At 42.8% G+C, this 16277-nt stretch overlaps 2 protein-coding genes across 4 annotated transcripts in view; one reads left to right on the top strand and one right to left on the bottom strand.

The window, feature by feature from the left end:
- Positions 1-16277, top strand: part of LOC138657427 (zinc finger protein 84-like) — a 729030-nt gene that overhangs the window by 494218 nt on the left and 218535 nt on the right. The gene's annotated exons all lie outside the window — the stretch shown is intronic.
- LOC138657414 (zinc finger protein 84-like) overlaps positions 1349-16277 on the bottom strand; it is a 104504-nt gene continuing 89575 nt past the window's right edge. The window contains exons 2-9 of one of the 3 annotated variants that reach the window (XM_069745187.1): positions 11800-11946; positions 11318-11497; positions 10791-10914; positions 4531-4628; positions 4370-4448; positions 4166-4263; positions 3964-4063; positions 1349-3777 (exon numbers count right to left, since the gene is read on the bottom strand). In XM_069745187.1, coding sequence (XP_069601288.1) covers positions 1937-3777; positions 3964-4063; positions 4166-4263; positions 4370-4448; positions 4531-4628; positions 10791-10914; positions 11318-11497; positions 11800-11889 — 2610 coding nt within the window. In that variant the 5' untranslated portion in view covers positions 11890-11946 and the 3' untranslated portion in view covers positions 1349-1936. The remainder of the gene's footprint in view (positions 3778-3963; positions 4064-4165; positions 4264-4369; positions 4449-4530; positions 4629-10790; positions 10915-11317; positions 11498-11799; positions 11947-16277) is intronic. The other 2 variants (XM_069745188.1, XM_069745189.1) reach the window with 2 other exon arrangements.

Genomic DNA, 16277 nt, shown 5'->3' with positions numbered 1-16277 from the left:
GGTCCCTCCTTCCAATAGTCCTCCACTGACCACACCAATGCTGCCTGTGTACCCCTGGAACCTATTTAAAAGTGCATAGGCCTTACTTTTTTGTCAGACCTACTAAGTCTGTCTGCGGTCCCTCCTTCCAATAGTCCTCCACTGACCACACCAATGCTGCCTGTGTACCCCTGGAACCTATTTAAAAGTGCATAGAGCCAACTTTTTTTATGTCAGGCCTACTAAGTCTGTCTGCAGTCCCTCCTTCCAATAGTCCTCCACTGACCACACCAATGCTGCCTGAACTGCTTTTAGCCCACTTTATTATTTGGGACTATATCTGTGTTTCCTCCTCATCCTGCCCATTGCCCAGCCAGTGCTAGATGACTCTGCTGGTACATTGACCCAGACCGCTACATTCCCCTTGCACGCTACACAGCCAGATTCTCACCCTGCAGAAAGTGAGGTTCCCCTTCCCGCATACTATACCACCTTACACGGGGACAAAGAGGAAGGTGCAGATGAAAGTGCAGGTTCCATCATCAGGTGGGGGGGGAAACTCGTTGTCGACGTCACTGGCACAGGGCCCCTCATAGTACGCTAAAGTGTCGCTGCCGGTGGGAGGCGCCCCCGCCGTGCAAACACCCCGCCGTACTTTGAGGGGCCCTGTGCCAGTGCCAATGCGAACGAGTGGGCCCCCCCTGCTTGCTCAGGATCATAGCACTTGCAAAGTTGAAATACTTACCTCTCCCTGCTCCACTGCCGTGAAGTGGTCCACGTTTCCTGGGCCCACTAAATACTTTAACCAACCATACCCCCCACAACTTTAGCCAAATGACCCCCAATTTCCAATGCCTAACTATTATTATAAGGTAAATTAAGACTGACAAGCTTCAGTACCAAGAATGATGTTTTTGCCATTAAAATGGGCACTGTAGGTGTTTTCCTGGCCTCCACTCACTGCCGACTATGCTTCCCCATTGACTTGCATTGGGTTTCGTGTTTCGGTCGATCCCCGACCCTGACTTTTCCCGATAATCGGCTGATTTCGCTCGTCTCGACTTTTGAGATAGTCGCGTTTCGCAAAAAACGACCCTAAAAAAGTAAGTCGCTCAACCCTAGTGCAGACTATAAGAGCATTGTCGGGAGAGGGAACGTGTGTGGGGTTGGTGAGGAGTAAGAGTAACAAGATGTACCCAGAAATGCAACAAGGGGCAGCAGAAATCTTTATTCGGTCACCATGTTGTACATGTGTGTGTACATTTCGGAAAGACCTTCCCGACCATGATGTCTATGTACAAATGGGTAAAGGTAGAAAATCAACTTAAGAAATTGACTTGGCAACAATTGAAAGAAATTTCGTACATGCTTTCATTAAGTTAAGTCTTTTTATGTTTCATATTCAAATATTAATGTTAACATACAATACACTTATTTTCGATCAGAGTGCAGTCTGACAAAACATCGGATCGCGCTTGGACAAATGTTTAATTATGAGTACATGCACAAGTTAAATTTGATCCGTGAACTGAGCTGCTTTGAAAAAAAAAAAAATCACTACAAGCAGAGTTTGATCCAATGAGTCTGTGTAAGCTAATGGGCTCCATTTGGATGATATCTGAGTGCAGTCCGATTTCCACAGCCTAACAGAATGTAGAGATGTATTTCTCCATCTTCTCCTCTTCCGAGGCAATCGAATCACACTATGTTCACACTATGATCAAACTCTGATCAGAGTTTGATTTGCATAATCGCACTGATTCTCTCGGATGAGAGAATACATAGTTTTCTGCACCTGTCCTTAGGTTATTCCCAAAGAATAAACATAACACTGATACGTTAATCTTTTTTTTTGGCGCATTCACAAAATTTTTCGCATTCTAAACAAGAATATGGTTTACTATCAATGTAAATTCTTTAATGAGTTTCAAAATTTGATTTCCTTGTAAAACATTTTTCACATACAAAACATCAAAATGGCATCTCTCGTGTGACTTTCTTGATGATTCAGAAAATCTGCTTGCTGAGTAAAACATTTCCCACATTCTGAACATAAAAACGGTTTCTCTTCCTTGTGAATTTTCTGATGTTTAACAAGATCTGATTTATATGTAAAGCACTTTGCACACTCTGGACATGAAAACGGCTTCTCTCCTGTGTGACTTCTCTCATGTGTAAGAAGATTTGATTTATTCACAAAGCATTTTCCACATAGTGAACATGGAAACGGCTTCTCTCCTGTGTGACTTCGATGATGATCTTTAAGTTTGGTTTTTGTCATAAAATATTTCCCACATTCGGAACATGAATACGGTTTCTCCCCAGTGTGACTTTTCTGATGTTTAACAAGACTTGATTTATCTGTAAAACATTTCCTGCATTCTGAACATGAATATGGTTTTTCTCCTGTGTGAATTCTCCGATGTTTTGCAAGATCTGATTGATGTGTAAAACATTTCCCACATTCTGAACATGAATACGGCTTCTCTCCTGTGTGACTTCTTTGATGTTTAACAAGATCCGATTTACCAGTAAAGCACTTTCCACATTCTAAGCACATATATAGTTTCTCTCCTGTGTGAATTCTCTGATGTTTAACACAGTCTGATTGATAGATAAAACATTTTCCACATTCTGAACATGAATACGATTTCTCTCCTGTGTGACTTCGCTCATGTCTAACAAGACTTGCTTTACATGTGAAGCACTTTATACATAGAGAACATGAAAATGGCTTTTCACCTGTGTGAATTCTTTCATGTACAACAAGACCTGATTTATCTGTAAATGACTTCCCACATAGCAAACATGAAAACGGCTTATCCCCTGTGTGACTTCTTTCATGTCTAACAAGACTTGATTTATCTATAAATGACTTCGAACATATCACACATGAAAATGGCTTCTCTCCTTTGTGACTTTGTTGATGTCTAACAAAATCTATTTTCCAGGCAAAGCATTTCTCACATTTTGAGCATGAATACGGCTTCTCTCCTGTGTGAATTCTTTGATGTTTAAGAAAATGTGATTTATCTGAAAAACCTTTTCCACATTCTGAACATGTATATGGCTTCTCCCCTGTGTGAATTCTCTGATGCTTAACAAGACTTGATTTATCTATAAATGACTTCCCACAGAATGAACATGAATATGGTTTCTCTCCTGTGTGACTTCGCTGATGTCTAACAAAATTTACTTTCCAGATAAAGCATTTCCCACATTCTGAACATGAAAAAGTCTTCTCTCCAGTGTGAGTCTGTTGATGTTTAACAAGATGTGATTTATCTGTAAAACATTTCCCACATTCTGAACATGAATATGGCTTCTCTCCTGTGTGACTTCTACGATGTTTAACAAGACCTGTTTTGTTTATAAATGACTTCCCACATAATGAGCATGAAAATGGTTTTTCTCCTGTGTGAATTCTTTTATGTGCAACAAGACCTGATTTACCTGTAAATCCTTTTCCACATTCTGAACAAGAGTATGGCTTCTCCCCTGTGTGAATTCTTCTGTGTACATAAAGACTTGAGCTTCTTGTAAAGTGTTTTCCACATTCTCCACACTGAAATCTTTTCTCACCTTTCTGATCTGTACTTGTAGTAGCAATCTGAAACTGGTCAGAAGAAGGATCCTCGTGATGACGGGGATTATATGTTAAGTCTGTACTGTGAACTTCTGAATTTATATTATGGGTAATTATCTTTTCTTCTGAAGAGAGCTGCTCGATATCTTCATCTTCTATTTTATAATTTATCAATAACATGAAGTTTGCCTCAGAATTCTTAATGTGATTTTCTATTGAGATTAAAATGGGGCATTGTTAGAGTGATTGATATTCATAACAATAGGCTAATTAAAACAGTTATAGATATTTTTTACCCAAAGACAGAGGTAGATCCTTGCATCTAGGAAAAATACACATGTAGCAGAGCTGTGCGTGGGATCACGTAGCATAGCTGCATGTCTATCATAAATACATACCTGTAGTAAAATTTACTGGAATTTCCTCCTTCCCACCAGTCATACACAGTTGACTTCGGGTCATCCGCTCTTCCTCTTCAATATCAGTCAGATCATTTCCCTGATGAAAGAAAACACCAAAATCTATGACATCTATGACTGCTGGACCAGAAATGTCCCCATATCAGTCTATAAATCTGGAACTGAGCTCAGCGACATCTACCTGATAACTCTCCGGGATGTTGTGATTTTCCTCTGAAAAGTCCTGGGGATACAGAAGATGCGGACATCCCTCTGATGGAGTTCTTTCCATGAGTCCATCTGTAGGAAACAAACAGTGACGGAATAGATTGTGTAATGCGATGAGGAGATGATGAGAGTAGTAGTAGGTGTCCACAGAACAGACAAGACAGTCTTCCCTCCTCACCCTGCTGATCGGCCCTTAAACTCAATATCTCTTCTGCTTCATCAACAACCTCAATCTTAATATCAGTCAGATCTTCAGCCTAAAAATACAAGAAAAATGTAAAAGGAGCTCAAGTCCAATCACTTTAAGTCAGGACCGGTACAGGGCTCAGCGCCGTCTACCTGATGATCCTCCAGGATGTTGTGATTCTCCTCTGAGCGGTCCTGGGAATGCAAAAGATGGGGACATCTCTCTGGTGAATTTTTCCTCTTGGACCCATCTGTGGGAGACACAACCACACAGTGACTGACTACACAGCCCCTGTATATCTATATACCAGGCATTGACTAGAATGTTGGGGTGATCTCTTAAGGTGAGACCTTTAGTGACTGCCTGTTCCTGACCTAATAAATATGAGCCAGGTGCATGCATAGAACAATTACATCAGACACAAAAGTCAGATATACGCTCCTCTCCCAGCAAAATCTAGCACACAACTGAACTTTATTGTTAGAACAAAGAATATTGTAACAAACAGAAAGTGGGTGTTGCACAACTTCTGAATAGTAATGGTGTCAGTCTATGATAGGTCCTTGCCAACTCCACTCCATATATGGTATTCAATCCAATGTCCAGTATATGCTTCACATTCCAAGAATTCCTTTCAGGGCGTTGTTCCTGGACAAAATCGCCATCTTGCCACATCACATCTGAGCTGGCTTATGTAAGGTTTAATAATTGATTTCATTAGCCATTCTCTCCTACACAACACAACCTCTGTATATCAATATACCAGACAAACTGAATGACTAGATTAACCTTTGTACATACACAGTTGTAGTCAAAAGTTTCACAATTGACACTAAATTTGGTTCTCACAATGTTTTCTGCTTTAGTGTTTTTTTTGCTCTTTTAGGCTGTGCCCACGTTGCGTTTTATGCGTTTCTGCTGCGTTTTTTGCCGCAGCAGAAATGCATAAAAATGCTTAAAAGCATTCCCATGCAATCCAATGGGATTCCGCAGTTGCTGTGCCCATGCTGAATCACATAACGTTAAAATCCACGGCATGTTCATTATTTCTGCAGAATCGCAGTGGTTCCGCAGCCATAAGATTGCACTGAAACGCTCACTTTACGCATGTGGCTATGCCCACCATGCGTAATGTGAGCGCTTCATGTGCGGATGGTACCCGAGTCTGGAGGAGAGGAGACTCTCCTCCAGGCCCTTGGGAACCATATTTTTGTTAAAAAAAATAAATAAATAATAATTCAAATAAAAAAATACTTACCTTCTGATTGTCCGCGGAGTCCTCCCGCCTCTCAGCGGTGCACGCGGCTTCCGTTCCCAGGGATCCATTGTGTGAATCACCTGAGATGACGTCGCAATCACGCAACCCTGAAGTCACAAAAGGTCCTTCGTGCAAAGCATCCCTGAGAACGGAACGTACTGGGAGCACCGCTGAGGAGATCGGGGGCCGTCGGAAGGTGAGAATAACCACATAAATATTTTATTATTTTCAACATTCTTTTACTATTTACTATTACTGCATAGGCAGCATCAATAGTAAAAATTAGTCACACTTGTCAAGCACTATGTTTGACAAGTGTGACCAACCTGTCAATCGCTAAAAACGCTTGCAAAACTCTTGTGTTTTGCGGGAAAATGCATACGAATTCTGCATGTGTTTTATAGGCGGCAGGGAGTTTCGGACACTTCTGCAGCATTTCTGCAACGTGGGCACATAGCCTTAGTGGAACATTTCTCTGGTTACTGACGGACAATTATAAACATTTAATACGTTTTTACACTTTTATTGACAAATCCAAAAAGTTTCAGTAAAGCCTCAATATTCCCAGCGCAGCCCCTTAATTCTCCAGACTTCTGCCCTTCTCACCACCAGCTGGATATCGGCTTCTGGACAAGATCCTGACTGATGATCGGGCTCGGAGGACTACTACTAAATTCTAGCTGAGCTTTTTATGTTATGTTATTTCATTTATATACTTTTGTTAATGTCATCTAATTAACATTTCTGATATATCTATCTATCGATCTATATCTCTTTCTCTCTATATACGCATACACACACACACACACGGTTAAAATTGTTGGTATCCCCTCGTTTAATAACAGAAAAACTCGCAATGGTCACAGAAACAACTTGATTCTGAGAAAAGTAATAAATAAAAGATCTATGAAAATGAACAAATGAAAGTCAGACATTGCTTTGCCACATGGTTCCACTGAATTTAAAAAAATAAACCTCATGAAATCGGCCTGGTCAGAAATTATGATACCCTTAACTTAATATTTTGCTGCACAACCTTTTGAGGCAATCACTGCAATCAAACGATTCCTGTACCTGTCAGTGAGACTTCTGCATCTCCCGACAGGTATTTTGCCCACTCCTCAAGAGCACTCTGCTCCAGTTGTCTCGTGTGTGAAGGTTGCCTTTTCCAGACGGCAGGTTTCAGCTCTTTCCAAAGATGCTCAATATGATTTAGGTCAGGGCTCATAGAAGGCCACTTCAGAATAGTCCAATGTTTCCCTCTTAGCCATTCTTGGGTGTTTTTACCTGTGTGTTTGGGTCATTATCCTTTTGCAAGACCCATGATCTGCGACTGAGACCAAGATTTCTGACACTGGGTAGCACATTTCTCTCTAGAATGCCTTGATAGTCTTGAGATCTCATTGTACCCTGCAGAGATTCTAGACACCCTGTACCAGATGCAGCAAAGCAGCCCCAGAACATAATAGAGCTTCCTCCATGTTTCACATTAGGGACAGTGTTTTCTTGATATGTTTCATTTTTCTGTCTGCGAACATGGAGCTGATGTGCCTTGCCAAAAAGTTCCATTTTTGTCTCATCTGTCCATAGGACATTCTCCCACAAGCTTTGTGCCTTGTCAACATGTAGTTTAGCAAATTACCGTCTGGCTTTTTTATAATTTTATTTTCAACAATGGTGTTCTATAGTGTTTTTTCTAATCTCCTGAGACAACTCTTTCCTTCGCTTCCTCTGGACCATGTTGAGTGTGATACTCACCATGTCACCAAACAGCACAGTGAGTATCTGTAGCCCTATATACCGGCCACTCACTGATTCCAGGATTGTAGACACCTGTGATGCTAGTTAGTGGACACACCATGATTTAACATGTCCCCTTTGTCACACTATTTTCAGGGGTACCATCATTTCTGTCCAGGCCTACTTCATGAGTATATATATATAGTGAAAAAATTGGAACAGCATCGAATACTACCTTGAAAATGTGCGAAGCTTCCCAAACCACTGTTCAAATGGTTCTTAAATATAAAGATGAAAAAAGGAAAACCGCACTTCTCAAGTGAAAAAAGTGGACTTTAATGCCCAAACGGCGTGGCAACGTTTCGGATGTGATATCGCTTGAGAAAGGATATCACATCCGAAAAGTTGCCACGCCGTTCGGGCATTAAAGTCCAATATATATATATATATATATATATATATATATATATATCAAGCTTGAGAAAGGCTCAGTGTGAGCCGAAACGTCGCTGCATAAAGATGTGGGCTGAATAAACCTCACTTTTTTCACTTTGGATACTATTGGAGTGCTGCCTTCTTTTGCCTTTTTGTATACAATTGGGGATAGAGTGGACCACTTGACCCAGGAGGCCAGGCACCCACCGGTGAGCATTGTGCTGTTCCATTTTTACTCTCTCTCTCTCTCTCTCTATATATATATATTTGCATACCTCACAGGGGAAATGTTGCCCTAGTACAATACCACTTCAGTTACTGAAGTACTAGGGTCCATTCCTTCCTGACCTCCAAATATTAGGGCCTTGGTCACTACCTCCTGGAACTGAAGGAAGGTCCCGGTCTGGCCTGCACATAGTGATAGCACGAAAGCGTTATGCATTGCCATCCGTACGATATGCACGGGAAGCTTTTTGTACCACACCTTGTCTTTTCTCATGGCACTGTATGGCTGGAGGACTTGATTAGAGAGATCAACTCCACACATGTTCTTGTTATACCACAGGACACAGTGACTAGGGACAGTGGGCACTTAACTGATCCCTCGAACTTGAGGGTCACCCTGGTCAATCCCTGTACCCCTGATTACCCCAAAAGGTAGAGATTTTGGAGTCATGTACCTTGCTATGCTCCTATCTTAAACCTTATCTGTTCCCTCCCCCACCCAGGGAGGTGTTAAGGCCCCTTCACATTAAGCGACGCTGCAGCGATACCGACAACGATCCGGATCGCTGCAGCGTCGCTGTTTGGTCGCTGGAGAGCAGTCACACAGACCGCTCTCCAGCGACCAACGATGCCGGTAACCAGGGTAAACATCGGGTAACTAAGCGCAAGGCCACGCTTAGTAACCCGATGTTTACCCTGGTTACCATGCTAAAAGTAAAAAAAAACAAACACTAGATACTTACCTACCGCTGTCTGTCCTCCAGCGCTGTGCTCTGCTTCTCTGCTCTCCTCCTGTACTGGCTGGGAGCCGGAAAGCAGAGCGGTGACGTCACCGCTCTGCTTTCCGGCTCACAGCCAGTACAGGAGGAGAGCAGAGCGCAGCGCTGGAGGACAGACAGCGGTAGGTAAGTATCTAGTGTTTGTTTTTTTTTACTTTTAGCATGGTAACCAGGGTAAACATCGGGTTACTAAGCGCGGCCCTGCGCTTAGCTACCCGATGTTTACCCTGGTTACCAGTGAAGACATCGCTGGATCGGTGTCACACACGCCGATCCAGCGATGTCTTCAGGGAGTCCAGCGACGAAATAAAGTTCTGGACTTTATTCAGTGACCAATGATCTCCCAGCAGGGGCCTGATCGTTGGTCGCTGTCACACAGAACGATTTCATTAACGATATCGTTGCTACGTCACAAATAGCAACGATATCGTTAACAATATCGTTATGTGTGAAGGTACCTTTAGGCTGAAGTGTATAGGGTTACACTAACCAGACAAACAAGGGCAGACAGACAAAAATGAAAACTACAGTCATGCAAATGTACTGACAAAACAACGGAGTGGAACACAGTAGAGGGATAGGAAGGAGAAACCAAATAGGAGAGGATGAGGAAAAGGATAAGCATGCAAACCAACTCCAAGCAGAAATCTCCTGAACAACTCTCCAACCACCTACTCCAAACACTGAATTTCTCCTCCAACACCTAAACAGGAAGTAAAATTATCACTGGTAACTCCCAAGTGCAAGCGTGAGCATATATACAAGAAGGGATTGACCAACACAGAACAGCTGAGGCAATTCACGATAGAGAGCTACAGGAGATAAACTGAACTGATTAACTCTTGTAATGACAAAGCAAGGAAAAAAACTGCACTGTTTAATCGGATGGTGAAACAGTTCTAATCAGTGCAGGATTTCGTATGACCAGACGTTGTGATCTTCTGGGCCCTCTATGTCACGGAAGGCTTAAAAGACACTTTTTTCATTTTACCCCTTGATGTCTTTCCCTTCCTACCCTAATCTTTCCCTTTCCTCTTCTGGTCCATTGTAGTACCTGCTTATCCTCTCCCTGCTTCGATCTTTCCTAGTTCAATCCTTATAGGTTAGTAGGAGAGCATGCTATTCGCTATTCTTTGTTCTATTGTTTACTGTAATACTATGATTATTGGTCATGTAACTTTACGTGTTTTTTTTATAATGCAAATATGTTTTCTTTCCCCCTCTATTTCCCCATTTATGCAACATTTCCCTTTAATTATTGAAACAAAAAGATAAAAGTTAAGCGTTAAGAATCCACTAGAAATTAAGTTTTTTTTGTAAATTGTGTTATAGTTTTCCATTTGGCAAAATGGATAATATAAAGATTATTAACCCTCCATACACCAGAGACATTAGATTTCATATAAATGTATCATACAGCATGAATCACTGTGATAAACGTGACGTGGCTTTCATAGTCCCACAAGGTAAAACTGCTTCAGGTGCAAATAAAAGTCTAATATGTACAACAAATATACTGATTCTCAAGCTCTGTAACTTACAAAATTTCATTTTTTTTCCTCAGTGGGCAGTTCCTCTTCATCAAAATTCTGCCAGTATTATAGGTGCTGAATCTTCCTTTCCCTCACTTCCAGCTTGTAATGAACCAAAAACCCATCTCTATAGTGTTTGACAGATAGAAGAGCAGAAGCAGAGACCTGACCCCAATTCCAGTCCAGACTGAGGTCCGCCCCCACTTCCTGTGCAAATATTAAGCCCGCCCCCACTTCCTGTGCAAATATTAAGCCCGCCCCCACTTCCTGTATAGCGACTAAGACCCGCCCCAACTTCCTGTATAGAGACATAAGCAGTAAAAATGAGTCTCTAATGTGATTTAATGCAGGAGTTAAAAAAGGGTCTACTTGTACAAGTCATTAGAAATGCTTCATTACGGGACATACTGTACACAATAAGTATACACACATTTTTTCCATACCTTGCGAGATAAGAGGCTGATGCTCTTCCATCGTGACACACTTGTACCGATCTTCGTGTCCTTCTAGATACTCCCACTCCTCCATGGAGAGATAGACAGCGACGTCCTGACACCTTATAGGAACCTGACAACAGCCACACCGTCATCACCCAGAATCCTCCAGTGCTGTATAATGTCCCAGCAGTCACCTCTCCGCTCATCACCCAGAATCCTCCAGTGCTGTATAATGTCCCAGCAGTCACCTCTCCGCTCATCACCCAGAATCCTCCAGTGCTGTCCTGTATAATGTCCCAGCAGTCACCTCTCCGCTCATCACCCAGAATCCCCTAGTGCTGTCCTGTATAATGTCCCAGCAGTCACCTCTCCGCTCATCACCCAGAATCCTCCAGTGCTGTCCTTTATAATGTCCCAGCAGTCACCTCTTTGCTTATCACCCAGAATCCTCCAGTGCTGTATAATGTCCCAGCAGTCACCTCTCCGCTCATCACCCAGAATCCTCCAGTGCTGTATAATCTCCCAGCAGTCACCTCTCCGCTCAGCAGCTCAATCATCTTGTTGCTGAGCTCCAGAATCTTCTTGTTCCTCTCATGTAGCAGGGAGTGCGGGGGAGGCTCTGTGATGGGGCTCGGGCTCCGCCCTCCTGACTCCTGGAGATGGATGATGGGAGTCACACCCTCCCCCGGTGTCTTCCTCACTATTGTGTAATCCTGTGTATGGAGAGAGACACTTAGGGAGAAGATTCCTTCCCGACTCCAGATCTGACAATCAGTAGAAATCCCGGGATCAATAACAGTCTCCAGTAATCTGGGGCCATAACCGGGAATATTATTCCCCTCCGGACAGACATCCCGGCCCCTCTACAGCTTTTATAGGGAATCCCCATGACAACTCCTCCGGGCAGAGAGCTCCACACAATCACTGCTCTTACAGTAAAGAATCCTTCTCTCTATTCTGGATGTCGGACTTGTCACAGAACACAATAAAGCTGATAGAAATGTAGAGGAGTTACCTCTCCGCTCAGCAGGGAGATGATCTCCAGGGCGAAGTGGAATAATCTTCTGGTGGTCTCATCCCTGTCCTCGTCCATCCTCGGGGTCATTCAGGAGGAGGAGGGATGAGCACTGGATCAGCTGGAGGGATCTCGTCCTGCCGGCGTCTTCATGATGAAGGAGATAAAGAGTAGTAATAAGTGGTTGCACATCCAATTGGAAGAGTGTTTCAAGTGGGGTACCACAAGGTTCTGTCCTGACCTCAGTGTTGTTCAACATTTTTATAAATGATCTAGATAAGGGAAGTGAAGGTAAACTAATCAAATTTGCAGGCGATGCAAAAGCTAGGAGGGATAGCTAATAATAATAATATATAATAATAATTTTTATTTATATAGCGCCAACATATTCCGCAGCGCTTTACAAATTATAGAGGGGACTTGTACAGACAATAGACATTACAGCATAACAGAAATCACAGTTCAAAACAGATACCAGGAGGAATGAGGGCCCTGCTGCTCGCAAGCTTACAAACTATGGGGAAAAGGGGAGACACGAGAGGTGGATGGTAACAATTGCTTTAGTTATTCGGACCGGCCATAGTGTAAGGCTCAGGTGTTCATGTAAAGCTGCATGAACCAGTATGTAGCAGTACAGACACAGAGGGCTAATACTGCATAAAGTGTATGAGAACATGATGCGAGGAACCTTTTTTTTTTTTTTTTATTATAAATAGGCCACACAGGGATCGTTAGGTTAATGCATTGAGGCGGTAGGCCAGTCTGAACAAATGAGTTTTTAGGGCACGCTTAAAACGGTGGGGATTGGGAATTAATCGTATTAACCTAGGTAGTGCATTCCAAAGAATCGGCGCAGCACGTGTAAAGTCTTGGAGACGGGAGTGGGAGGTTCTGATTATTGAGGATGCTAACCTGAGGTCATTAGCGGAGCGGAGGGCACGGGTAGGGTGGTAGACTGATACCAGGGAGGAGATGTAGGGTGGTGCTGAGCCATGGAGTGCTTTGTGGATGAGGGTAGTAGTTTTGTACTGGATTCTGGAGTGGATGGGTAGCCAGTGTAATGACTGGCACAGGGTAGAGGCATCGGTGTAACGGTTGGTGAGGAATATGATCCTGGCTGCAGCATTCAGGACAGATTGGAGTGGGGAAAGTTTGGTAAGAGGGAGGCCGATTAGTAGAGAGTTACAATAGTCCAGACGAGAATGAATAAGTGAAACAGTAAGAGTTTTTGCAGAGTCGAAAGTAAGAAAAGGGCGAATTCTAGAAATGTTTTTGAGATGCAGGTAAGAAGAGCGAGCCAGTGATCGGATGTAGGGGGTGAATGAAACGTCAGAATCAAGGATGACCCCAAGGCAGCGGGCATGTTGCTTTGGAGTAATGGTGGAACCACATACGGAGATGGCAATGTCAGGCAAAGGTAGGTTAGTAGAGGGAGAGAACACGAGGAGTTCAGTTTTTGACAGGTTTAGTTTCAGATAGAGGGAGGACATGATGTTAGAGACAGCGGTAAGACAATCACTGGTGTTTTCTAAAATGGTCGGTGTGATATCAGGAGAAGAAGTGTATAATTGGGTGTCGTCAGCATAGAGTACTGGTACTGGAAACCAAATCTACTGATTGTTTGTCCAATAGGGGCAGTATACAACGAGAAGAGTAGGGGGCCTAGGACTGATCCTTGAGGAACCCCAACAGTAAGGGGAAGGTGAGAGGAGGAGGAACCAGCAAAACATACAGTGAAGGATCGGTCAGAGAGATAGGAGGAGAACCAGGAGAGAACGGTGTCCTTGAGGCCGATGGAGCGGAGCATAGTGAGGAGGAGCTGATGATCCACAGTGTCGAATGCTGCAGAGAGATCCAAGAGAATTAGCATGGAGTAGTGACCATTAGATTTAGCTGTTAGTAGGTCATTAGAGACTTTAGTGAGGGCAGTTTCAGTAGAGTGTAAAGAGCGGAAGCCAGATTGAAGAGGGTCGAGAAGAGAGTTATCTGAGAGATAGCGGGTAAGACGGGAGTGGACCAGGCGTTCGAGGAGTTTAGAGATGAAGGGAAGATTAGAGACAGGTCTATAATTAGCGGCACAGTTTTGATCGAGGGATGGTTTTTTAAGTAATGGATGTATGATGGCATGCTTAAATGAGGAGGGAAAAATACCGGAAGTGAGGGAAAGGTTGAATATTTTTGTTAGGTGAGAGGTGACAGCCGGGGAAAGGGACTGGAGGAGATGTGATGGAATGGGGTCACTGGTGCAAGTGGTCGGGCGAGAAGATGCAAGGAGCCTGATTACTTCTTCTTCTGTAACTGGTTCAAAGTTAGAGAGTGAACTAGATGCAGTGGGGGAGGGAGGACAGTGCATGGTATGAAGAGATTGGGAGATGATTTCCTGTCGAATGTGGTCAATTTTTTCTTTGAAGTAATTGGCCAGATCGTCAGCACGGAGATCCGTGGTTGGGGCCTGCTCTCTTGGGTTGAGTAGGGACTGGAACGTGTCAAAGAGACGTTTAGGGTTATTGGACAGGGAGGTGATGAGGGTGTTGAAGTAGGTTTGTTTGGAGAGGTGAAGGGCAGAATTGTATGTCTTTAGCATGAACTTATAATGGATGAAATCTTCGGGTAGATTAGATTTTCTCCACCGACGTTCTGCGCACCTGGAGCACCGCTGCAGGAAACGTGTTTGCAGCGTGTGCCACGGTTGTTGCCGTCTGTGCCGAGTTGTTTTATGTATAGGAGGAGCAGCTTCAGCAGCTAATAGCTAACACTAGAGAAGATCGAGAAGACCGAAAAGATTCAGAAGGATCTAGATAAGCTTGAACAATGGGCATGGACTAATAGAATGGAATTTAGCAGGGAGAAATGCAAGATTCTACATCTGGGCAAGAAAAATGAAAATTACATTTACAGAATGGAGGAATAGAACTAAGCAACAGCACACGCGAAAAAACCTTGGTTATACTAATAGATCACAGACTGCACATGAGTCAACAGCGTAGTGCAGCAGCAAAAAAAAGGCAAATCCAGTTCTAGGATGTATTAAGAGAAGCAGAGAGTCACGATCGCGAGAAGTAATTATCCCCTCTACTCTTCTTTGGTCAGGCCTCATCTGGAACACTGTGTCCAATTCTGGGCACCAAATTTAAAAAAAAAAAATACTATGAGGTGGAAAACTTAAGGGACGATATGATGTGAGAAACATAACCGCAGTCACTGAGAATTAAGACACAGTTTCTCTAAGCCTTCAAGTTCATTTAGAAGTGATTGGCACAAGACCTAACCTCAATAACAATCATAAACATTTACATTTAATTGGGTATAATTTAATTCACATTCACAATGTAGGACAGAGTTAGAGTAATTTTACTATAGTTTAAACAGTTTTTGGACATATCCTTCATGAGCTTCACCCATTTATCCGATACAATTATCACAACAATGAAAACACAAAAAAGCACAGTAAAACCAAAAACACTCTGTTGCAAAAAAATCACAGTGGACAGCAAGTGCTAGTAAAAAGATGGAAATAACAGGGTGTTTGGTTGATACGTTTTTTTGCAAAAAAATGTATATTAAGTCGCTCTACCAAACGTCAAGGTATACCCATATCAGAGCAGTCCTAACTAATGTATGTAATCCCTATCTGATGTATTTAAAACCTGGTCATATGTACAATACCTGTATGAGCAGGATTCAGAAAAGGAATGTCCATGTGGACACGCTGGACAGCACGGCTCCTGTGCGCACAGCTCAAAAAAAGAGGGATGGAGGCCTACCCAGTCTTGTGGAAACAAGAAAACACTGTGTTTTCAAGTCTCTTAGTGGTGTGAACATGTCTCTACTGGCTTGTTCACTGTGCGCGCAGCTCATGTGTTCTGGTTTTAAATAATTGTTTTCTTGGTTCCACAAGACTGGGGAGGCCTCCACCCCTCTTTTTTTTAGCTGTGCGCACAGGAGCCGTTCTGTCCAGCGTGTCCACATGGACATTCCTTTTCTGAATCCTGCTCATACAGGTATTGTACATATGACCAGGTTTTAAATACATCAGATAGGGATTACATACATTAGTTAGGACTGCTCTGATATGGGTATACCTTGACGTTTGGTAGAGCGGCTTAATATACATTTTTTGCAAAAAACGTATCAACCAAATACCCTGTTATTTCCATCTTTTTACTAGCACTTGCTGTCCACTGTGATTTTTTTGCAACAGAGTGTTTTTGGTTTTACTGTGCTTTTTTGTGTTTTCAAGTCTCTTGGTGGTGTGAACATGTCTCTACTGGCTTGTTCACTGTGCGCGCAGCTCATCTGTTCTGGTTTTAAATGACTTGTTAGGGATCAAATCTGAGAAATTATCTAATAATACTACTACTACTAATGATTTTTATTTATACAGCGCCAACATATTCCGCAGCACTTTACAATTAAACGGGGACATGTACAGATAATAAATACCATAAAAGTTACACATTTCAATAGTTTCAGGCGGA

This window comes from Ranitomeya imitator, chromosome 1 (assembly GCF_032444005.1).
Source record: "Ranitomeya imitator isolate aRanImi1 chromosome 1, aRanImi1.pri, whole genome shotgun sequence".
NCBI classification, from domain to species: Eukaryota; Metazoa; Chordata; class Amphibia; order Anura; family Dendrobatidae; genus Ranitomeya; species Ranitomeya imitator.
Note: the sequence above shows the minus strand (reverse complement) of the source record. Positions and strands in the feature narration are given on the sequence as shown.